This window comes from Ranitomeya variabilis, chromosome 7, assembly GCF_051348905.1.
Source record: "Ranitomeya variabilis isolate aRanVar5 chromosome 7, aRanVar5.hap1, whole genome shotgun sequence".
In the NCBI taxonomy this organism is placed as follows: Eukaryota; Metazoa; Chordata; class Amphibia; order Anura; family Dendrobatidae; genus Ranitomeya; species Ranitomeya variabilis.
Window position 1 is genome coordinate 19063441 of NC_135238.1, and position 25681 is coordinate 19089121.

A 25681-nucleotide genomic window follows, 5' to 3' on the forward strand; every position below is an offset into this window, starting at 1 on the left:
GTTTGTCCCCTATATACAGTGCAGGAGGAGGCAGGACTCTGCATTATGCAGGTAACCCCCCTATATAAAGTGCAGGAGGAGGCAGGACTCTGTATTGTGCAGTTTGTCCCCTATATACAGTGCAGGAGGAGGCAGGACTCTGTATTGCGCAGTTTGTCCCCTATATACAGTGCAGGAGGAGGCAGCCGATCCTGTGTCAGCAGTTTTCTCCTCTTGCATGTAATGTTTCTGGGGTTGTTCTGACATCGCCGCCCTGGCAATTAAAGGCTTTGTAACAATGAAGTAACGAGCTGAGTGTGTAATAATAATGTAATGGGGGAATATCCCAGGACGGGGGGGGGGGCACACAGCGCTGCCAAGTGACTGCCACAATGTCACGACCCCGCTGCCTAGATGGAGAGTTGATAACGTGCTCTTCCTCACCTCTTTCTCCAAGTGTCAGGACGACCAGAGACCCTTGTGTCTGAGAATTTATTACTATATTGATATTCTGGAGCTTCGATATCTTACAAGTGTTGGACGCCACAACAGAAAGCATCGCCCCCGTTATCAGTATCTGTCGTGTCATGGATCCACCACTGCAGCGATTAGTGGGAACCACAACAAGGGGAACTGAGGCTTAAAGGGAAGGTGTCATCAGAAAATGACCTATTGTCTGATTCATTTGTTTGTTGTTGTTTTTTTGCATTTTTGTCTTATTTCTCATTTGTCTTTTTTAGTTTCATTTTAGGAACGATCAGTATTAGAAATCGTCCAGTTTTCACACTGACGCAGGATTTTTAGAATCTAAATTCCTGTTATTTCATGAAATGTACATGAACATTAGCAAAACCAAAGAAATAAGCCAGAATATATTGGTATAAGTGCAATGTGTAGGAGGAGCACGGTCACCCTGTGGCCGCGTAACAGACAAAACCTAAAACAAAATGAACTAATATCCTGTAGTAACGAAGCTGTAATAGTAAATGTAGATAACTCTGATCAAAAGAGAACAAAAGCAGCAAGGTGACCCATCGGGGTGGTCCCAAACTCATGTACATCACTTCACGGTGTCAGCAGATGTTAACATAGACGGGGGGCAAAGGCAGGACCCAAATCCAACTGTTCAGACACCTGCTCCTGGAAAGCTACATGAACAGTAGCAGCAATGAACCAACTCTGACCCTATCATTGAATGAGCATTGTAACCTGTGTTATCTACTGTCATTGTACAGGACGAGGAGGAGGTGAGCTGTGACATCACCTATTGTGAATGGTGGATCCTGTGTTATCTACTGTATATAGAGGTGTTAGGCTACGTTCACATTTGCGTTGCGTCGGGCGCAGCCGCGGCGACGCATGCGTCATGCGCCCCTATATTTAACATGGGGGGCGCATGGACATGCGTTGCACTTGCGTTTTGTGACGCATGCGTCACTGCGGTGCATGCGTCAGGGCGCAGAGGACGCAGCAAGCTGCAGTTTTTTCTGCGCCCAAAACCATGCAAAAGTAGACGCATGCGTCACAAAATGCTGCGGCGCACAACGCAAATGTGAACTTAGCCTTATCAGTCATTGTACAGGAGGAGGAGGTGAGCTGTGACATCACCTATTGTGAATGGTGAATCCTGTGTTATCTACTGTATATAGAGGTGTTATCAGTCATTGTACAGGAGGAGGAGGTGAGCTGTGACATCACCTATTGTGAATGGTGAATCCTGTGTTACCTACTGTATATAGAGGTGTTATCAGTCATTGTACAGGAGGAGGAGGTGAGCTGTGACATCACCTATTGTGAATGGTGAATCCTGTGTTATCTACTGTATATAGAGGTGTTATCAGTCACTGTACAGGAGGAGGAGGAGGTGAGCTGTGACATCACCTATAGTGAATGGTGGATCCTGTGTTACCTACTGTATATAGAGGTGTCATCAGTTATTGTACAGGAGGAAGAGGAGGTGAGCTGTGACATCACCTATTGTAAATGGGGGATCCTGTGTTATCTACTGTATATAGAGGTGTTATCAGTCATTGTGAATGGTGGATCCTGTGTTATCTACTGTATATAGAGGTGTTATCAGTCATTGTACAGGAGGAGGAGGTGAGCTGTGATATCACCTATTGTGAATGGTGAATCCTGTGTTATCTACTGTATATAGAGGTGTTATCAGTCATTGTACAGGAGGAGGAGGTGAGCTGTGACATCACCTATTGTGAATGGTGAATCCTGTGTTATCTACTGTATATAGAGGTGTTATCAGTCATTGTACAGGAGGAGGAGGTGAGCTGTGACATCACCTATTGTGAATGGTGAATCCTGTGTTATCTACTGTATATAGAGGTGTTATCAGTCACTGTACAGGAGGAGGAGGAGGTGAGCTGTGACATCACCTATAGTGAATGGTGGATCCTGTGTTACCTACTGTATATAGAGGTGTCATCAGTTATTGTACAGGAGGAAGAGGAGGTGAGCTGTGACATCACCTATTGTGAATGGTGAATCCTGTGTTATCTACTGTATATAGAGGTGTTATCAGTCATTGTACAGGAGGAGGAGGTGAGCTGTGACATCACCTATTGTGAATGGTGAATCCTGTGTTATCTACTGTATATAGAGGTGTTATCAGTCACTGTACAGGAGGAGGAGGAGGTGAGCTGTGACATCACCTATAGTGAATGGTGGATCCTGTGTTACCTACTGTATATAGAGGTGTCATCAGTTATTGTACAGGAGGAAGAGGAGGTGAGCTGTGACATCACCTATTGTAAATGGGGGATCCTGTGTTATCTACTGTATATAGAGGTGTTATCAGTCATTGTGAATGGTGGATCCTGTGTTATCTACTGTATATAGAGGTGTTATCAGTCATTGTACAGGAGGAGGAGGTGAGCTGTGATATCAGCTATTGTGAATGGTGGATCCTGTGTGATCTACTGTATATAGAGGTGTTATCAGTCATTGTACAGGAGGAGGAGCTGTGACATCACCTATTGTGAATGGTGAATCCTGTTATCTACGGTATATAGAGGTGTTATCAGACATTGTACAGGAGAAGGTGGAGGTGAGCTGTGACATCACCTATTGTGAATGTCCAGGCTCCAGCAGTAAAAGGTAGAGGCGGCAGAGGCGCAAAATACTGAGGAACAGCCGGTCTCACACCCATCATCCATGGCTGCTTAGTATTATTAATGCACATGGAAAAGACTTGTATAGAGGTCCAGTCACACTTATACTTGTAGTGCACCATGACGGATGACAGGCTATAGGTTATTTCCATGTTATTAGATTAGGCCAACTGCACAGCCCTATGTAAGTGCACCCCATAACAACAGAGACCCCAGTCATCCCGCCAACACTACAGGCCCTGGCTGCACCCTGCAATGATAAAAGAGGGCTTAGTTGACATTTTGGCCAAAATACACAAGCTTGCAGCCTCCTCCATCATTATCTTGGAAGTTCCTACTTAACATTAAAAACAATTCTCTGAAAAGGACAAATCCTAAAAAATCACAGAAAAGTAACCACTTACCAATACCTGGTGACAATACTGATCTACTGCAGACAGGCCCCTGTGTTACACGGTGCAGCAGCACAGGGGCAGAGTACGGATTAATAATGGCTCCTACACCGACCATCCATGGGGACGGCTGCTCAGTATAATAGATGCACACAGATATAATACCAGCAGTATCCCCCTCCATGGATGGTCGAGGTGTTAGTAGCTGTTCAGCAGTATTTTGCACCTATGCTGCCTCCGCCACATGACACTGGGGCCTCTCTGCACCCTGTTTATTGGTACTAAGACCAGCTATGGAGAAGTAGGACCTTTCTTTTCAAAACTAGTAATTTAGTTGTTGGTTTGTTTTTAATAAAGATCATATTCTGAAAAAATATTGTCAAATAAAAAAAAAAAAATAGTTGAAACATAAAAACCTGATTTAAACAATGTCATTTTCTAAATCAAATGTTCCAATTAAAAGAGAACTGTAGTCTCAGCAAATAAAGGGTGTGCTGAAAAGTTATATCATTTTCCCATATACTTTCTGTAGGAATTACATTCAATAATTAATGAAATGACAGAAGGCAGAGATCTCGGGTATGACGTCCATAGCGGCGCCCTTATTGACCCGGACTGTACGACACCGAGCAGGACGGTATTCTCAGCCGGACACTGGCATTGGACGACTCATAGCAATGAAAGGATTGTCCAGGATTGAAAAACAAATGGTTTGCGTTTTTTTTTTCCAGAACTAGTGCCACGTCTGGTATTGCAGCTCATATTGTCTAGGTATAAGCTGCACTATCACACAGAGTCCATGAACAAGGGTGGCACTGTTTCTCAAAAAAAGCAAGACCCTTTTTTTCTAATCTTCTAATTTTGGCAGTTACTTTGCATAAAGAATGAAGACAGTGAAAGAGGAAGTTTGGCGAGATTCCAGAAGTCATCACCCCGTCCTTCCCGATAACTCGTCGGCACAGATGCAGACACCCACTCTCTTGGGTACATTTATGGAGCAATGTACTTTCCTTGCGCCAGCCAGCCATGACTCCCCGATGTTTCAGTATGATACAATATTGTAATTTTAGGCTTCATATACTTGGGGGTTTCTGGTGGGTTCTTACCTATAGTGACGCATCTGGGGGCTGGCGGATGATAGAAATCTACTGTCCGTCCTTTCATGGTCCAGAAGTATCTGCATCTACGGTGGGAAACTTTATGGGAACTCGTGGGATCATGTGGTAGAAAAGATGGATGCCTGATATACAACGAGAAGGCAAGGACTCAAGTTTGCATTAACACAACCTGTCAGTTCACAGTAAGACCCCTGCCCTAAATGTTGCGCTCCTCGTTTATGGTTGGGTAGTAAAAGTAAAAATAGAATCCATGATAATGTGACAGAGGTTGTAAAGCAGCCACACCAGATACAATATTTCGGAAGGGGCATAGTAACAGCCACAGAGAGGTAGATCACATTGAATCTGATGATTGGCGAGATCTGTCCATTTGTTGACCCCCCGATAAACTTTATGCTTTCTCTATAGATTACTTTTCAACTTTTTTGGATGATTCGTCCGCTATAGTTCTTCTATAAAAGCCTATACCTTGGTGGCCCAACTTGAGAAAGGACAATCCTTGAAACTATGGGGTGGTCTAGTCTGGTCGACAATGAATTGGAAACCAAGTCTATGTATAAACCATATACCCATTATGATTAGAATAGATTTAATAACCACCCCTCAAAATGTAAAATACCCCTTTCTTTTATAAAGTCTCTTGCGAGAATGAAGAGAAGATCTATTGAGCTCATACGTAATGTTCTCCACCTTATCTAAGTGGCTGTCTCTTATCAAAGTACGGTCTCATCCACTGGAAGTATGATCCTGACCAATGGTGGTCACTGGTGGATCTGGTTGACGTAGTTCCTAGGAAAAAGACCAGTCCTTCCGGAAATCCTTCCACTCCACCAATTGGGATCCGAATTGTCCATGACTTCGATGATATCTCCTCGTTGAAAAGACAGTTCTGATGATTTCTCCGAGATGAAGTTGTACTGAGCCTGAACAAATTGCTTCATTCTCTGCTGGGATAGAAGACAGAACATAATTAGCATCTAGGATCCCATCATAGGAAATCAGCTGGTGGAATGAACAGCACAGATAAGGGGAAAACTGGGGACATTCATGGCTGAGATGTTTGGTTCATCTTAGACACATTAATACATTGTATGCCTTGCTTTATATTTTTAGATATAGAAACTTTTCTTATTTTAGAATTTCTTTTTGTTTTGTGAAAGACACGTGACTCAAGAAAGCACAAAAATACTGTTTTATTTCCCAGGAAGCTTAAGGCTATTGCTGCTCTTAGACGTCTTTATCTAACACGTGACTACAACCGCTCCCTATACATTCAACAGAATCAGCAAAAAGAATGTACATCATCCAGTTTCCTGCAGAGTTACATAGTGCTATTTTGGCCGGAGGTTAGTATGAACCAAAGAAAATAAAATATATATTTTGGCTGACAGCCACCTTAAGCATAACCCCATCTGAAGCTGTCAACAGAGGAAATATATATATATTTTTTTTAACCCCTTCATGACCCAGCCTATTTTGGCCTTAATGACCTTGCCGTTTTTTGCAATTCTGACCAGTGTCCCTTTATGAGGTAATAACTCAGGAACGCTTCAACGGATCCTAGCGATTCTGAGATTGTTTTTTCGTGACATATTGGGCTTCATGTTAGTGGTAAATTTAGGTCGATAATTTCTGAGTTTATTTGTGAAAAAAATGGAAATTTGGCAAAAATTTTTAAAATGTCGCAATTTTCACATTTTGAATTTTTATTCTGTTAAACCAGAGAGTTATGTGACACAAAATAGTTAATAAATAACATTTCCTACATGTCTACTTTACATCAGCACAATTTTGGAAACAAATTTTTTTTTTGCTAGGAAGTTATAAGGGTTCAAATTTGACCAGTGATTTCTCATTTTTACAATAAAATTTACAAAACCATTTTTTGTAGGGACCACCTCACATTTGAAGTCAGTTTGAGGGTTCTATATGGCTGAAAATACCCAAAAGTGACACCATTCTAAAAACTGCACCCCTCAAGGTGCTCAAAACCACATTCAAGAAGTTTATTAACCCTTCAGGTGTTTCACAGCAGCAGAAGCAACATGGAAGTAAAAAATGAACATTTAACTTTTTAGTCACAAAAATGATCTTTTAGCGAAATTTTTTTTATTTTCCCAAGGGTAAAAGGAGAAACTGGACCACGAACGTTGTTGTCCAATTTGTCCTGAGTACGCTGATACCTCATATGTGGGGGTAAACCACTGTTTGGGCACATGGTAAGGCTCGGAAGGGAAGGAGCGCCATTTGACTTTTTGAATGAAAAATTATCTCCATCGCTAGCAAACACCATGTCACGTTTGGAGAGCCCCCGTGTGCCTAAACATTGGAGCTCCCCCACAAGTGACCCCATTTTGGAAACTAGACCCCCCAAGGAACTTATCTAGAAGCATAGTGAGCACTTTAAACCCTCAGGTTCTTCACAAATTGATCCGTAAAAATGAAAAAGTACTTTTTTTTCACACAAAATTTCTTTTAGCCTCAATTTTTTCATTTTCACATGGGCAACAGGATAAAATGGATCCTAAAATTTGTTGGGCAATTTCTCCTGAGTACGCCGATACCCCATATGTGGGGGTAAACCACTGTTTGGGTGCACGGCAAGGCTCGGAAGGGGAGGCGTGCCATTTGACTTTTTGAATGGAAAATTAGCTCCAATCGTTAGCGGACACCATGTCGCGTTTGGAGAGCCCCTGTGTGCCTAAACATTGGAGCTCCCCCACAAGTGACCCCATTTTGGAAACTAGACCCCCCAAGGAACTTATCTAGATGCCTAGTGAGCACTTATAACCCCCAGGTGCTTCACAGAAGTTTATAACGCAGAGCCGTGAAAATAAAAAATAATTTTTCTTTCCTCAAAAATGAATTTTAGCCCAGAATTTTTTATTTTCCCAAGGGTAATAGGAGAAATTGGACCCCAAATGTTGTTGTCCAGTTTGTCCTGAGTACGATGATACCCCATATGTGGGGGTAAACCACTGTTTGGGCGCACGGCAGGGCTCGGAAGGGAAGGCACGCCATTTGGCTTTTTGAATGGAAAATTAGCTCCAATCATTAGCGGACACCATATCGCGTTTGGAGAGCCCCTGTGTGCCTAAACATTGGAGCTCCCGCAAAAGTGACCCCATTTTGGAAACTAGACCTCCCAAGGAACTAATCTAGATGTGTGGTGAGCACTTTGAACCCCCAAGTGCTTCACAGAAGTTTATAACGCAGAGCCATGAAAATAAAAAATAATTTTTCTTTTCTCAAAAATGATTTTTTAGCCCACAATTTTTTATTTTCCCAAGGGTAACAGGAGAAATTGGACCCCAAAAGTTGTTGTCCAGTTTCTCCTGAGTACGCTGATACCCTATATGTGGGGGTAAACCACTGTTTTGGCACACGTCGGAGTTCAGAAGGGAAGTATTGACGTTTTGAAATGCAGACTTTGATGGAATGCTCTGCGGGCGTCATGTTGCGCTTGCAGAGCCCCTGATGTGCCTAAACAGTAGGAACTCCCCACAAGTGACCCCACTTTGGAAACTAGACCCCCAAGGGAACTTATCTAGATGTGTGGTGAGCACTTTGAACCCCCAAGTGCTTCACAGAAGTTTATAACGCAGAGCCGTGAAAATAATAAATGTGTTTTCTTTCCTCAAAAATATTTTTTTAGCCCAGAATTTTTTATTTTTGCAAGGGTAACAGGAGAAATTGGACCCCAAAAGTTGTTGTCCAGTTTCTCCTGAGTATGCTGATACCCCATATGTGGGGGTAAACCACTGTTTGGGCACATGCCGGAGCTCGGAAGGGAAGTAGTGACGTTTTGGAATGCAGACTTTGATGGAATGGTCTGCGGGCATCATGTTACGTTTGCAGAGCCCCTGATATGCCTAAACAGTAGAAACCCCCCCACAAGTGACCCCATTTTGGAAACTAGACCCCCCCAAGGAACTTATCTAGATGTGTGATGAGCACGTTCAACCCCCAAGTGCTTCACAGAAGTTTACAATGCAGAGCCGTGAAAATAAAAAAATCATTTTTCTTTCCTCAAAAAAGATGTTTTAGCTAGCAATTTTTTATTTTCACAAGGGTAACAGGAGAAATTGGACCCCAATATTTGTTGCCCAGTTTGTTGTGAGTGCGCTGATACCCCATATGTGGGGGTAAACCACTGTTTGGGCACACGTCAGGGCTCGGAAGGGAAGTAGTGACATTTGAAATGCAGACTTTGATGGAATGGTCTGCGGGCGTCACATTGCATTTGCAGAGCCCCTGATGTGCCTAAACAGTAGAAACACCCCACAAGTGACCCCATTTTGGAAACTAGACCCCCGAAGGAACTTATCTAGATGTGTGGTGAGCACTTTCAACCCCCAAGTGCTTCACAGAAGTTTATAACGCAGAGCCGTGAAAATAAAAAATAATTGTTCTTTCCTCAAAAATTATGTTTTAGCAAGTAATTTTTTATTTTTGCAAGGGTAACAGGAGAAATTGGACCCCAACAGTTGTTGCCCAGTTTGTCCTGAGTACGCTGGTACCCCAAATGTGGGGGTAAACCACTGTTTGGGCGCACGTCGGGGCTTGGAAGGGAGGGAGCACATTTGACTTTTTGAACGCAAGATTGGCTGGAATCAATGGTGGCGCCATGTTGCGTTTGGAGACCCCTGATGTGCCTAAACAGTGGAAACCCCTCAATTCTAACTTCAACACTAACCCCAACACACCCCTAATCCTAGTCCCAACTGTAGCCATAACCCTAATCACAACCCTAACCCCAACACACCCCTAACCACAACCCTAACCCCAACACACCCGTAACCCTAATTCCAACCCTAATCCTAACCCTAATCCCAACCCTAACCCTAATCCCAACCCTAACCACAACTGTAACCCCAACACACCCCTAACCCTATCCGTAACCCTAACCACAAGCCTAATCTTAACCCTATTTCCAACCCTAGCCCTAATTCCAACCCTAACTCTAATTCCAACCCTAACCCTAAGGCTATGTGCCCACGTTGCGGATTCGTGTGAGATTTTTCCGCACGATTTTTGAAAAATCTGCAGGTAAAAGGCACTGCGTTTTACCTGCGGATTTACAGCAGATTTCCAGTGTTTTTTTGTGCGGATTTCACCTGCGGATTCCTATTGAGCAACAGGTGTAAAACGCTGCGGAATCCGCACAAAGAATTGACATGCTGCGGAAAATACAACGCAGCGTTTCTGCACGGAATATTCCGCACCATGGGCAGAGCGGATTTGGTTTTCCATAGGTGTACATGGTACTGTAAACCTGATGGAAAACTGCTACGAATTCGCAGCGGCCAATCCGCTGCGGATCCGCGGCCAATCCGCTGCGGATCCGTGGCCAATCCGCTGTGGATCCGCGGCCAAATCCGCACTGTGTGCACATGCCATAACCCTAACCCTACCCCTAACCCTACCCGTAACCCTAACCCTACCCCTAACCCTACCCCTAGTTCTAACCCTAGTTCTAACCCTAACCCTAGTGGAAAAAGAAAAAATATATATTTTATTTTATTATTGTCCTTACCTATGGGGGTGATAAAGGGGGGGGTTTATTTATTATTTTTTTTATTTTGATCGCTGTGATAGAACCTACCACAGCGATCAAAATGTACTTGTAATGAATCTGCCGGCCGGCAGATTCGGCGGGCGCACTGAGCATTTTGGAAGATGGCGGCGCCCATGGAGAAGACGGACCGACACCGGGAGCCTCGGTAAGTATAAGGGGGGGGGAGATCGGGGCACGGGGGGGGGGGGGGGCGTCGGAGCACGGGGGGGTGACATAGGAGCACGGGGGGAGCGGACAGGAGGACGGGGGAGTGGAGCACAGGACGGAGGGGACTACGGGACAGATCGGTGGCTTGGGGGGGGCGATCGGTGGGGTGGGGGGTCATTTCAGTATTTCCAGCCATGGCCGATGATATTGCAGCATCGGCCATGGCTGGATTGTAATATTTCACCAGTTTTTTAGGTGAAATATTACAAATCGCTCTGATTGGCAGTTTCACTTTCAACAGCCAATCAGAGCGATCGTAGCCACGGGGGGGGGGGGGGGGGGTGAAGCCACCCCCCCTGGGCTGAAGTACCACTCCCCCTGTCCCTGCAGATCGGGTGAAATTGGAGTTAACCCTTTCACCCGATCTGCAGGGACGCGATCATTCCATGACGCTACATAGGCGTCATGGGTCGGATTGGCACCGACTTTCATGACGCCTACGTGGCGTCAAAGGTCGGGAAGGGGTTAATACTAGTTTGCAATAATGATAATAGCATCAATGAAAATAGGAGTTCTGATATAAGAACAGTTTGGGACCCATGCGTGTTTAAGTTTAAGCACAGTTTAAAGCTGAATTAAAAATAAAAATTGGGTACCATAATGGGAGCAAATATCACCCCACAAATTGGAAGAGACTTACAATGTAAGTTTAGCGGCATTATTAAATTAACGGCATATATTTTCCTTTACCGTATATTTATGAAGTCCTACTAGAACTTTTACCAAAATAAAGACTTTAATCTTGGAAAATCTGGCATTTGTCATATTGTTCAGTAGACTTGTAATGGGACCAGACTGACTCCAATGTATAAGGCATTGTTACTATTATTGGACTAGCAGGAAACATATATAAAACTCACTAGTAACAGTAGAGGAGCTTTAGAAAGTAAACTCAAAATAAAATGTTGCTAGAAAATCTTAATACTTTTTTTTCTTGAGTTACATGGGGGGACTTTATATATAGGCGGTGGCGAGTTCTCTCTCTTAATTGCTTAAGAGGTTGCATCAGATAAAACATTGTCCTTCACAGACGTCAATCTCCGCTCATAACTTTCACAATCCCAGCGTGGCCTGCAGCCCTGTGGCCGGGGAGGGAGCTTCAATTTTCTTCATTATTGTAAATTAATTGATGCTGAAAAACAGATGTTAAACATTTGATGTCCTGCCAGGTATGAAGTGATTCTGGAGGATGCCAGTTCTAATTAATACGCCTGTTGTTAATAATCCTGCACTTTTATTACACGGGGCCCTGGGGGGGACACGAGGCGATAATCATAGAGCAGGAGCTGACTAAAACATGTGTATCGGGTCACGTGGGCACAGAATAAAATGGTGTAAAATCTGTATGAACTAATGTTGTATACTAGGAAGACCCATTGTGTTATTATTTAAAGGGAAAGTACACCATAACATTACCACCCACAAATACAGGCCATAAATTGCAAGGCCCCCAGTGCTGGTTTTATTTACCATGCTGCCCATTGAATAATCCAGAATATTTGATAATCTGACTTCCATCAGACTAAATTTAATCCCTGTACTGCAATGTCAGAGTCATATAGAACATGGTGGTGTTGAAATAGGAGTTAATACGCTTATCATGCCTGGCTGCCCCCACCTGTGGCCACAACCTGTAGGTTCCCATGAGCGTAACTGGCAGTAGGCGGTGGCTGTACGATACAAGAAGTGAAACTTCACGTATATTTCCATGCATAAATGTGAAAATATGTTTAAAGGGCTCCGAAAAGTTTAGGGTATAGTCAACTGAATTCGGGTAGGGGGTGTCCAACGTCAATGTAGCATATACAGTGAATGCACAGTCACAGTTGGGGAGCCCATATGCTGGACATAAGTGTCAGGTTAAAGTTGCTCATGAGGGAAAGTAATCATCTACCACGACCAAACAAATTCTTTCACAAACCCATAGCTCCCTGGTAGTTATGAGACTACAATTCCCAGCATGCCCTATGAACCATGCGGGAAAGTAAGGTGGTGGGCTAAGCTCATAAACTTTATCAAGATCACTTGTTCTGTATCTATGGCATGTATGAAGCCCAGTGTCCCTATGACAACTCTGAACTGCCAGAGTACAAGAATAGAAAGGGTTGCTATGGAGTCACAAAAAGAGAAGCTTTTCTCACAAGAGAGCTATCAAACAATAATTCTGGAACAATAAAGGGATGCAACGCTGCACCCTTGTGTATAGGAGAAGGAGTTGAAAGTTTTCATCTCCATTCCTTTTTGTTTTCCTGATATTTACAAGCACATTCCAGGGTGTAATAAAAGCCCTGGCCGCAGAGCATTGTCATGATTGTGCTAAAACACCACAGCCAATCAGATGGCAGCGTTGCCTTTTATAAGTGACAATCCTTGGCTATATAATGCAGGGAGGTATTCAACCACTAAAATCGCAGTGTAATCATTACACTTATTTACATGCTCCAGGCATTGTGACCTGCCCATATTACACACACGCCAGTACACTCCGTTGCACACTTTGGTGAAAACATGTTTTGAGACAAATACATTATGTGCATGTAACGTGAGAGCCTAGAGCTTTCATGAGAAAGATTTAAAGTATGATAGAAACAGAGAAAAAGGAAACGTCAACCAATATTCTACTGGGCCCCTTTATGTCGACAGATAACAAACTAGAAAAAAAACAGGCACAGTAATGGGGTCTACAAATATGCCTCTTGTGTCTTTTGGTTCCTACATGGGCAGCATAATCTTTTCATATACTTTTTTGTCTGAAAATAATTTATTCCTGATACTGGGACTTCTCAGAAAGCAAAGTCACTAACATTTATGCCTAACGGGGAATTTAGGGGACTGCCAATGCTCCCATAAACCCTAGATAATATCCTACCACTGCTACATTCATCCTTAAAAGAAGGATTTAATGGCTGAAACATAACACCAGTGATTAAAGAAGACTTTTTTTCTTTTTTTTACATATATTGCCTTCAGCGTCTCCCAGGCTTTATAGTAGCTTTTGCCTACGTGGTAGTGAGACTATACAGGCTATCATATAGATTGCCACTTGGGGAATAAGAGGTGTACCTATCCTTTCAGGTAACTTTTTAGAATAGGATGTCATGTGTGACTATGTACAAGAGGTATAACACACAATACTGGCTGTGACATCACTTGTACTCTGAATTTTTCACCAGATATCCTCTTTTAAGGCTCTATCTCTATTTTCCATTTGTCTCTGAGATAGTGGGTGGAGACTGAGACTACCTGCTATAAAGGTTCCAATACACACCACACAGAAAAATGATGTATTCCTGCTCTTCCGTTTCTATGTAGCTCAAGTTCAGAAGCAGAGGCAGTGAGGTCATTAAACAGCAGTACAGAGCAGTGTAGCTGTGAATCCACCTCTCTGGTGAGATAAAACACTTACTGAGAAGCTGCTGCAGATGTTTGTGTGTGTCTATGATGCTCTCTCTCACTGTGCTTCTCCCTCCTTTCCTCTGCATAGACTTTAATATGCAGCTGTAATCTGAGCCCTCAGTGAACTGGTAGTCTGTCCAGTTTTGACAACGATGGATTTTAGCTACTGTATTTTTCAAAGTGATCATTTAAGGTCCTCAAAGTTCTAATGGGTAATATGAGGTGAGTCCAGCGTAAGATTATAATATTAATGTTATATTAAGCATCACTCTAAACCTGGGCTCCCCTGTGATCTACTCCGAGTCGTACCTCGTATTCTTCCAGTTATTTCTCACCCAAAAAACTAGTTGGACGGCTGATTACATATCGGAGATTTCACTTTCAGTTCTATTTAGTAACAAGGCCATAGAGAAATAATGATAATGTCTGTGTGGCTAGTAACAATGGCTACAGAGAATATGGTGATTGTAGCCCCCCACCCAGCATCTCTACCTTCTCCTCCTCGTCTCGCAGGAGCACTTGGTGGGTTTTGGCGATGGAATTCGATTTGTAATAATCCACCAGTTCATTCAGGGAGCTGAACTTCATCTCCCACAGGTAGTATGTGCCAGTTCGCTCCCTCAATACCCTGAAGTGCTGCACGTGGTGCCCGTAACTGGAGAGAAAATAGAAAACAAACACATAAAAAAAAAGAGTCAACTTGGGGTGGATTTCGGAATGACAAAATTCATTGTTATACCACTGATGGCACCCTGACTCTCGTTCTGTTGATTAGGCATCAAAATAAGTGTTTCATAAATTTTTGGATCCTACTAATTTTCTCAAAAAAGTTTGCGAAAAATCAACAACCTGGCACGACGGTCCAAAAGCACGATACGATTCAAGATTCGTATAAGGAGTTTAGGATCACGGAAACCAGTTCTACTGGAACACTAACGACATTATTATACTGGCAATAATGAAAACAAGCAATAATCGAGCCGCTCTTATCGCGTGGCAATCATCTTGTGGTCGTACATATGGCTGTGGCTCTGGATCCAAATTGTAGGCATGGTAAGCAACCGGGGCCTCTCCTGCCATTGCAAAACTACAATGACCAGCATGTCCTGACAGCTGCCATGCTGTAGAGGCCACCGCTATAGGAATACAATGGCAAGACCCCAGTAGCTGTGGACCCCATTACCGATTTTGCACTTAGGCCTGGGAGCTTGTTATTACAGCTTTGGGGTCCAGTTAGTATCTGGTATCATATGCACCCCTCGGGTCACCTCCACAATCTGTATATCATCTGGTCTTATCACTCATCATTTATCTGTTTTTTTATAATTTTGAGAATATTTCCGTTCCAGGAAGAAAAACGAGAAGACGATATAAATTATACACATATATAAATATATATATATATAAAAAAGTAATTATTAATAAAATTCTGCGACACAAAATCTATTTTGTAAGTGAATATTTGTAATGTGGCGGCGGTGACCTCTGACGATACAGATTATTATGACGTCACGTTGACTCCGGCTCATCTCATTATATAAAGCTGTAGGGAGGTAAAATGAGGGATAATGAAGCGCAGGGCAGTGACCCGATAATGAAGGCTTTATGTGGGGTGTTTCGGGCTCATTAACAGACACCCTTTGGTGATGGTGAAAGGCGACACAAATCCTGCGGATTATCTGAGTGGGTGCGGATTGTGCAACTGCTACTGTTCTCCATAGACGGATCATGGAATTGGGAGGCCACAAAGCCGAGCTGTGAAGTGATCATCGGCTTATCGCAGGGGAGGACTGACACAATGGATTCTGCAAGCGCCTGCATAGGACTGCAGCAAGGTTTTGTGACCATCAAAATGGCTAATGATGGCAAACTGATGGCTTCTTCCATTGCCTGCAAGTTTTTCTTTTTTGTTTTTTTCATAAAACACAAAAATTGTGAAAAAGAGCATCAGTCTACAGGATTGTGCTAGGACGTGTGCGTGATACCTGCTGAACGTCCCGTAGTTGCTTCAGCACACTCAGTGCAGCAACGTCTCTCAACTGCATGTGCTGTGCCACCCCTTTAAGAGCATGCAGTAGGATTACCTAGCTGCAGTCCTATGTAAAAATCAGATTTCTCCATAGTGTAATATGGGCTAAGTATAGGACCCCACTTAATCAGCGAATTTTGGATGCTCATTCATTCCCATCGTCCCCAGTGTATAACATTTGGCCCAGCCCTTCACCCCAATGAATAACATCCAGCCCCTCACGCCTCCAGTGTATAACATCTGGCCCCTCGCTCCCCCGATGTATAACATCCAGCCCCTCACACCTCCAGTGTATAACATCTGGCCCCTTGCTCCCCCGATGTATAACATCCAGCCCCTCACACCCCCGATGTATAACATCCAGCCCCTCACACCCCCGATGTATAACATCCAGCCCCTCACACCCCCGATGTATAACATCCAGCCCCTCACACCCCCGATGTATAATATCTGGCCCCTCACACCCCTGATGTATAATATCTGGCCCCTCACACCCCTGATGTATAACATCTGGCCCCTCACACCCCCGATGTATAACATCCAGCCCCTCACACCCCCGATGTATAACATCCAGCCCCTCACACCCCCGATGTATAACATCCGGCCCCTTGCTCCCCCGATGTATAACATCCGGCCCCCCGCTCCCCCGATGTATAACATCTAGCCCCTCGCTCCCCCGATGTATAACATCCAGCCCCTCGCTCCCCTGGTGAATAACATCCGGCCCCTTGCTCCCCTGGTGAATAACATCCGGCCCCTCGCCCCCCGGTGTATAACATCTGGTCCCCCCACATGCTGTCTGCATTTACTACCATTTCACACAGAATGGCCGGCGGTGCACCGGGGTAACAAGTCCGTTCATGACATTTCTTCCACCTAAATCTTCCCCCATCACCTGTTAGTGATATTAGCGAGAAGTGGAAGGAACCGCAGCAACTCAGCAACGCAGTGGGGACCCCATAAAGTTACAGAGCAGGGGGCCGAGTGCTGAGAAGCTGAGGGCAGAAAAGTCACCAATACTACACTGACCCCATAACTGCAGAGTCCAGACTTCCTCTGGTATAACATCAGCACAAACACTGCGCCCCGCCGGGAGCTTCATGGTCAAGTAACTGCATGCAGCCGTACATCACCAAGCACAATGCCGTCACAATGGTGTAAAGCCGCCATCACTGGACTCTGGAGGAGACGAGTTCTGTGCAGTGACGGATCACACTTCTCTATCTGACGTCTGATGGAGGAGTCTGGGTTTGGTGATTCCAGGAGGACATTACCCCCTGACTGCATTGTGCCCCCTGTACAGATGGTGGAGGAGGATAATGCTATGGGCTGTTATCAGGGGGCGGCCTCGGCCCCAGCACAAGACATTGTGGACAATGGTAGCTTCAGCTTTGTGGGAACAGTTTGTAGAAGACCCTTTGACTGTGCCCAGTGCTCAAGGACCATAAAGATGCTGTACAGAGGGTGACATCGAATCATAACGATCTCTGACCCCATTGGGGCTCACAATTGATATTCGGTGTGTTTTCGGAGTGTGGTAGGAAGAAGGAGAAAGCCCACGCAAACTGGAGAAGAACAACCTCAGGACCCCGGTGCCGAAAGGAATAAAAACCACTGACCTACATGACGAGCTCTGCTATGTGCACTGATGTTACTTCAGAGGCCATTTTTTTTTTATATTCTCCCCCCCCCAATCTCATCACCGAATATCCCCAATCACAAATAAACAGAGGAACCATGGAGACTAATCTGACATCGAGATGATATAACTGTGACATAATAAAGGTAAAGGCGATGTGCGGCTGACAGGACGGATTAGCCGAAAAGTGACGGCTCCTCTTCACTTCCTTGTCTGGAGAACCTTTCTCAGAACTTTCTAGAGGTGATAGATAATTGATCTGTGAGGTGATTCCAGACACAGTCATGGGCGGATAAAGGTCTGTGGAAGCTCCTGGTGTAAGCGCGGGGTGTGGGGGGCGTTGTTCTCACCCCTTCACTATAAATCCCCTAAATCTCTGTATAGATACAGACTGAGACCCTCCATCATTCACCCTCAATCCCTCCCACAGCCACCAGTATTCATTATTGCACTCTCATTTTTTCCTTCCCTTTTCCAAGAGCCATAACTAGTTTTATTTTCCAAGACCTTTTGTTTAATATCTTTTTGGGGTACAGATGACATTTTGACCCATTTTTATTGCTTCTGTCTGGCCTTCTGAATTTCTTTATCGCACGGGTTAATTTACTTTATATTTGGACTTTTACGAACGCGTAAATATCAAACATCTTTTTTATTTTGTGTAATAGCTTTAGGCCATTTTATTATTGTTTTGCGCCTTTTTTTTGTCTAATTTTTGCACTAAATTTTAATTTGCACCTTTTTTCAAAGTATTTTATACATGTTCGCTTGTTTGCTTTTTTTCATGTTTGTCACAGAGGGCAAGTTTTTTTTCCCCCAGTTATTTGCAACGGAGTTTGATTCTAGGTTGTTGTTTTTGTTTTTTTTTTTAAATACTTTAAATATTTTTATTATTTTACATTTTTTTTAGCCCCTAGACGAATAAAGAAAAGTAACTTCTAAATTGATTCTACATTTTATAAGTATGTTTAAACACTTATTTTTAAGTCTCCTTCTGGGACTTGGTCAAATGTTCTATATGGTGTAATACAAACACTGCCTCAGCCAACATGGCTGCCCCCGCTGTGACCAGGCGGTGGTACCTGTAGAGGGCGCTGTGTCTGCAGTCTCCCAGCTCAGGACAGACACTTCCTGGTGACTAATCTGCAGCTCGGCTCAGCCTGGATGTTGTTTCAACTCGCTCCGCACCCGCTGTCATTCACAAGGGGAATTTTTTTCTAATTTCCTGACTCGTGATTTCTATAATTACTGCACATGTCTTACCGCTCCCTGACAGATCTGGGTTAAACATGGCCGTGTGTGGTCTGCGGGAGGCCAAAGTACAGGAAGGACAATATTGCTGTAATGTGATCCCGCAGTGATTGCCGATCAGGGAGAAGAAAGCCGCTGTAAGATGGCAATCGCTCCTTCGATTAAGGATTAGATTGTCTTTTCCATAGAAACATTTGTCTTAAGCCTTATGTGCAAAGGTGATCACACCCATTATTAATAAGTGGTGAGAGCGGCGTAAAATGAAGAGAAGAAGCAGATTATTGAGCAACAATGGCGTGATACAGATAATAAAAACCATGAGCTAGTCTATGATGGAATAGGGTTGGATGATGATGATGACTCACGTAAGTTTCTTGGATCCACGTTTGTTTTTGGAGCAAAATCTGTCTGCAAGATAGAGCGGGGGAGCGGAGAAAGCCAAGCTGTAGGCACATGAGGCTCGGGCACGTCTAAACTGTGAGCTCACATGACAGCCGTCATTAATGTTTTATAGGATGTAAAACACAATGCACAGATTAGTGTCACCATTGATGTGGTTAATCCCCGACATCATGGATCAAAGCCAAGGAGGGAGCACCACCAAGTCACATCCAAGGGCAAAAAATCTAAAACTTCTCACCTCTCTGGATATGGAGGTGGCGGTAATCTGCTGAGGAGCAATTCCACCCAATATGGGATTAAACAAGCCAACCATGGGATCGCCCGAGGACATGATTCAGGAGGCCGCCCGCCATCTATACAATTTGTGTACAACTATATCAAGATCTGATAGGTTAATTGCAAATCCCATAAGCAATGGACCCTAGTGGGAAAGTGATGGGCTCCGAGACCACCTTCAAGTGGGACTGTCTTCTGCTGAACATTTAGGAATAATTATTGAGTAGCAGCCCACCTGATGTTCCTCCAATATACCGAAGGTCCAGTCCAACCTTGGTGACAGCAATCTTCCTGATATACAGACAGCATTAGAGACTAGAGTTCCCCTGCCTAAACCAAGAATATTTGTTTAGAGGTCAGATGGAAGATCTTAAGAAGACAGAATCCACACTTTATGGAAATAGAAAGTGAGGATGAGCATAAAGGGTGATATCTCAGCGTAGTAAGCCAAGCTGGTCGTGGTATAGCATACATATTAGATGCAAGTGTTTAGATATGCGTTCACCTCGGAGATGTCATCTTGATCAATGGAAAAGGTCACGTTGCACGCCTCGTTGCCAACACCAGTGTTTTGCCCATTTGGTGGAGGTCCTATGTAATGGCGCTGAGAAGGATTGAAAAGGCATGGAGTTTGATGGCAGTTGTACAACTTTTTTTTCCTGTACCATGTCACAGTGTACCCGATGAAGGCCCTGGTACATTGTCAAAAGGTGTTATATGACTGCCTCCAATAATCGGCTTAACAGAGCCATCAACTTATTTCATGTTTGTATGAAGTAGCTCCAATAGAGGTTGAATTCTTTATTATTCACCCCATCATTACTCAGACTGAAGGTTTATCATCTCCGGCACGTATTATTTTAGGACCAAGCTAATTGTAGGAGAGTGATATAATGGGAGGAATTGTAAGGAAAAAAGTTAAGATGACTGATAACACCAAGATGGATGGAGACAACGGAAAAAGTCAAACGCATTAATGAGAAGTTTCATGACTCAAGGTGTAGATGGGACCTTCTGAAGAAACACCATAAGGTCAATGAGAAACTTCACAACTCAAGGAGTAGATGGGACCTTCTGAAGAAACACCATAAGGTCAATGAGAAACTTCACAACTCAAGGAGTAGATGGGACCTTCTGAAGAAACACCACAAGGTCAACAGAAGTTGAACTTAACAAGAATAAGGTTTCTCACCAGGGACCCCAGGCTAGAAGACCCAAATAAAAGATGGGATGAGACCCTCTGGTTCACGTCATCGCACCCCTCCATTGTAGAAAAGAATAGTTTGGAATCTTTTAACTCCAAGGAAGAGAAGGATGGTGTGATCCTTGATTACGTTCCTCCTCCCATGTTTGGGTGCCTATGGAAGTTGGGTCCTGCATTTTTATGGGCCACATGTCACCCTTGGTCACTGGATGGGCCACATTCTGGTCATCGTTGGTTATTGTAGGACATTGTTGTCCTCTAATAAGTTATATATTCTAGAGGAATTGTCGAAGTCCATGTATACTAAACTAAGCTACCAGAGCACCCTCCAGTGAGCCATGTAGTGAGGTCTTAGCTGGGCTAATGTATATCCAGCACCAATGCTGCCAAAAAAGATGTGATTGTTTGGTTGACAATCCGTGATCAAACCTGTCTTTTTGTGTAAGGCAACTGCCTGCAGCAGGAGCTTTTCCCCCGCTGCTGTCTTCCAAGATCCATTCCCTTACTGAGGCTCCACCTTACCAGCCATCTACAAGGGATTTCTGCAAGATTTCTACAAGATTGGTCCTTAACACCCAGCGATCCGCGATCCCCGCTACAATTCTTCCATCAGCAGTAACCCTATTTGACTCCTTGGATTGTTTGTTTGTTTGCCAGGGGCCACCAATGTATCCTGAGAGGACTACGCAGATGACTTAATATTATTTGTCTTGACTTCATCTCCGTTGGAATAACACTTTGTATGTTTATGTTTTATGAAACTTTCCGGTGAGCTAATTACTGTACCTTCTCGATCTGGGGATATGAGCGCCGTGTTTTGGCAGGTGACATCAGGTGGAGCGTGATACATTACAATTACATCTCCTAGTGAAGGTTCCTAAGAGGAGCGAAGAGTCTACAGATGGGAACATTGTGATTGATTATTGTTATTGAGCAACCAGCTTGTGGCGTCAGGACAGGCAACGACATCGCTGCAGGGAGGAATGAATGGAATTGGATAAAAAAAACAATACATGATCATTGTGTATCGATCAAAATGTTTTTAGGAAAAGTCACGAGCCATCGCGCGTGGCAACTCCAACCGCCGGGCCACGCAACCACTGTGTGCATGCTAGGGACAAGTGTGGGTGCCCGCTACTGAAAAGGTGACTATATATATATATATATATATATATATATATATATATATATATATATATATATATATATATATATACACACACACACACACACACACACACTCCTCAACATTTAAATTGTAACACCAAGAAGGAAAAACTGTGGAATTATGGAAATCACAGGGTGGATAGACATATTATTGATCTGCAAATAATGGAAAAAATGTATAAAAAAATTAGAAACATTTCGATTTATTCGGTATTGTGCAAAAATCTGGGACATCATTGGTCGGTGATTATACAGGAGCTGCCAGCAGCGGATCTTGATGATTTCCCCAAATGCATTCAGCCATAAACATCTTCCTGAAGGGGGGATTCTTCTTTTTTTTTTGTACTTTTGCTTTTTCCTCCCCTTCCTCCCAGAGACATAACTTTTTTATTGTCCTGTCCCCATTGCCGTATAATGGCTAGTTGTACTTTTAAATGACATTGCTCATTTTATGATGTGATGTACTGGAAAGCGGGAAAAAAAATTCCAAGTGCGGCGAAATAACGGAAAAAGCGCAAATCTGGAATTGTTTTTTATTTATTTTTTTATTAACAATATTAACTTTAAGGTAAAACTGACCTGACAATATGATTCCCCAGGTCAGTATGATTATGCAGACCCCAAACATGTATAGTAGCTTTTTTTTTTTAATTTAAATGGTGAAAATAAAATAAAAAATGTATAAAAAAAAAATCACTTGGATCGCCATTTTCGGAGACCCGTAATGTTTTTAATTTTTAGTCGATGGGGCTTATTTAAGGGCTTATTTTTTGCACACGAGCTAACCTTTTTATTATTACGATGTTTTAATTGCTTTTTATTACATTTTGCTGCAGCGGGTGAAAAAACATAATTCTGGTGTTTTGATTTTGTTTCACATTTACTAATCGAGTTCACTTATTTTATATTTTAATAGATCGGACTTTTAAGAATGCAACAATATCAAATATATGTATTTTTTTAATTTCTGTATTTTTAATGGGGGAAAATTTTGGCTTTTATAGGCTCTTTGTTTCCCTGTCAACAATGACGACTAGATTAAAAAAAGGATAATTAAAGGGGTTAGTCTCATTTTCATAAATGGCTATTATCAGATAGTCCTTATAAATACAACCAATTTTGCAATTTACTGCTTGTTAAAATTTTCAGCCGTTCTTGAGATATTAACATTTTTCTTTTTGTTTGTTTACAGCTAATTGCCTTGGAGACCGACCGCCGCTGCTAGAAAGCGCAACATGTTCTTTTCTTTTGAGCTTGAAAGCCCTATTTTGAAGCTGACCAGGATCGTTGGAGCACGCTTTTACTTCCTAATCCAGGCCAGTGCTTACAAGCTAGACAGCGGCAGTGGTCGGTCTCCTAGGCAACAAGCAGTAAACAAAAGAAAAGTGTTAATATCTCAAGAACGGCTGCGAATTTTAATACACAGTAAATTGCAAATGTGCTTGTTTTTACTTGTACTATCTGATAATATCCATCTATGAATACAGGATAAAAAACTATAAAGTGTCTTACAGCCCGAAAGGGGTCTATTTACACCAACAGTTTTGTATAAAAAGGGGTTCCTGGGTGATACTGGCAGCGCTTAATATGTCCCATGATTGAGTACAGTAATACTGCTATGTATGTCTATACAATTTTCTAAAATATTCCCCATGCCGCAACTCCCCTTTAAGTGAGCATTCCCTTTAATTGCCGCTGCCCAGATAGGAATCAGTTATTAAATCATAGGGCAATTAGCATTTTAAACACAGGACAAGCCCTGCGCTCTATTCTTAGTATCGCTAATGAACAACTCAGAGATTTTTACATGATAAAGAATAACAAACACCTACGAAGATCCGTCCGTTCCCAGCGCGGCAGCTCCGGAGCGCAGATCTGTCTCCTGATACCCGCGCTCCACCCCATCTGTAATACTGCTCTAATATATGCAAGGGACATTATTGTCCTAACCCACCTGGAGCCGCGCCAGGCACCACAACCCGACCCATCGGGCCCAGGTGTGTGGGTGGTCACCATGGGATGGTGCATTTATAAGGGGTTTTGTAATACTCGTTTCCCGCTCCAGTGACTCAGATCTCGCGTTCATGTTGGGACTAGACACCGGCAAACTCCACATGATCAGACAATACAATGACTATTGGGGAAAACCAACATTTACAAGACATTATCGAAGGCGGTCAGCTTAGAGCTTATTGTATGAAGGGTCGAAATCTTTTTTTTTTCCCCAACACAGAGATCCATATCCCCTACAGAGACATGGAGAGAAAGGACAACATTCTGTCTGCCTGCAGCCAACACTAGGGGGAGCTGAGGAGCTTCCTGCAGACTGAGTGCAATGTATAGCGGACCTCGTATATATAACTACAGCAGCCGCCACTAGGGGGAGCTCAGGAGCTTACTGCAGACTGAGTGCAATGTATAGCAGACCTTGTATATATAACTACAGCAGCCGCCACTAGGGGGAGCTCAGGAGCTTACTGCAGACTGAGTGCAATGTATAGCGGACCTCGTATATATAACTACAGCAGCCGCCACTAGGGGGAGCTCAGGAGCTTACTGCAGACTGAGTGCAATGTATAGCGGACCTCGTATATATATCTACAGCACCCGCCACTAGGGGGAGCTCAGGAGCTTACTGCAGACTGAGTGCAATGTATAGCGGACCTCGTATATATAACTACAGCAGCCGCCACTAAGGGGAGCTCAGGAGCTTACTGCAGACTGAGTGCAATGTATAGCGGACCTCGTATATATAACTACAGCAGCCGCCACTAGGGGGAGCTCAGGAGCTTACTGCAGACTGAGTGCAATGTATAGAGGACCTCGTATATATAACTACAGCAGCCGCCACTAGGGGGAGCTCAGGATCTTACTGCAGACTGAGTGCAATGTATAGCAGACCTCGTATATATAACTAGAGCAGCCAACACTAGGGGGAGCTCAGGAGCTTATTGCAGACTGAGTGCAATGTATAGCGGACCTCGTATATATAACTACAGCAGCCGCCACTAGGGGGAGCTCAGGAGCTTACTGCAGACTGAGTGCAATGTATAGCAGACCTCGTATATATAACTACAGCAGCCGCCACTAGGGGGAGCTCAGGAGCTTACTGCAGACTGAGAGCAATGTATAGCACAACCTCGTATATATAACTACAGCAGCCACCACTAGGGGGAGCTCAGGAGCTTACTGCACACTGAGTGCAATGTATAGCAGACCTCGTATATATAACTACAGCAGCCGCCACTAGGGGGAGCTCAGGAGCTTACTGCAGACTGAGAGCAATGTATAGCACAACCTCATATATATAACTACAGCAGCCGCCACTAGGGGGAGCTCAGGAGCTTACTGCAGACTGAGTGCAATGTATAGCAGACCTCGTATATATAACTACAGCAGCCATCACTAGGGGGAGCTCAGGAGCTTACTGCAGACTGAGTGCAATGTATAGAGGACCTCGTATATATAACTACAGCAGCCGCCACTAGGGGGAGCTCAGGATCTTACTGCAGACTGAGTGCAATGTATAGCAGACCTCGTATATATAACTAGAGCAGCCAACACTAGGGGGAGCTGAGGAGCTTACTGCAGACTGAGTGCAATGTATAGCAGACCTCGTATATATAACTACAGCAGCCACCACTAGGGGGAGCTGAGGAGCTTACTGCAGACTGAGTGCAATGTATAGCAGACCTCGTATATATAACTACAGCAGCCGCCACTAGGGGGAGCTCAGGAGCTTACTGCAGACTGAGTGCAATGTATAGCAGACCTCGTATATATAACTACAGCAGCCGCCACTAGGGGGAGCTCAGGAGCTTACTGCAGACTGAGTGCAATGTATAGCGGACCTCGTATATATAACTACAGCAGCCATCACTAGGCGGAGCACAGGAGCTTACTGCAGACTGAGTGCAA

At 43.7% G+C, this 25681-nt stretch overlaps 1 protein-coding gene across 3 annotated transcripts in view; it reads right to left on the minus strand.

The window, feature by feature from the left end:
- Window positions 1–1975: 1975 nt before the first annotated feature.
- Window positions 1976–25681, minus strand: part of GRAP (GRB2 related adaptor protein) — a 43712-nt gene continuing 20006 nt past the window's right edge. Inside the window, exons 4-5 of one of the 3 annotated variants that reach the window (XM_077274385.1) lie at window positions 14288–14450; window positions 1976–5558 (exon numbers count right to left, since the gene is read on the minus strand). In XM_077274385.1, coding sequence (XP_077130500.1) covers window positions 5376–5558; window positions 14288–14450 — 346 coding nt within the window. In that variant the 3' untranslated portion in view covers window positions 1976–5375. Of the gene's footprint in view, window positions 5562–14287; window positions 14451–25681 lie in introns of all 3 variants that reach the window. The other 2 variants (XM_077274386.1, XM_077274384.1) reach the window with 2 other exon arrangements.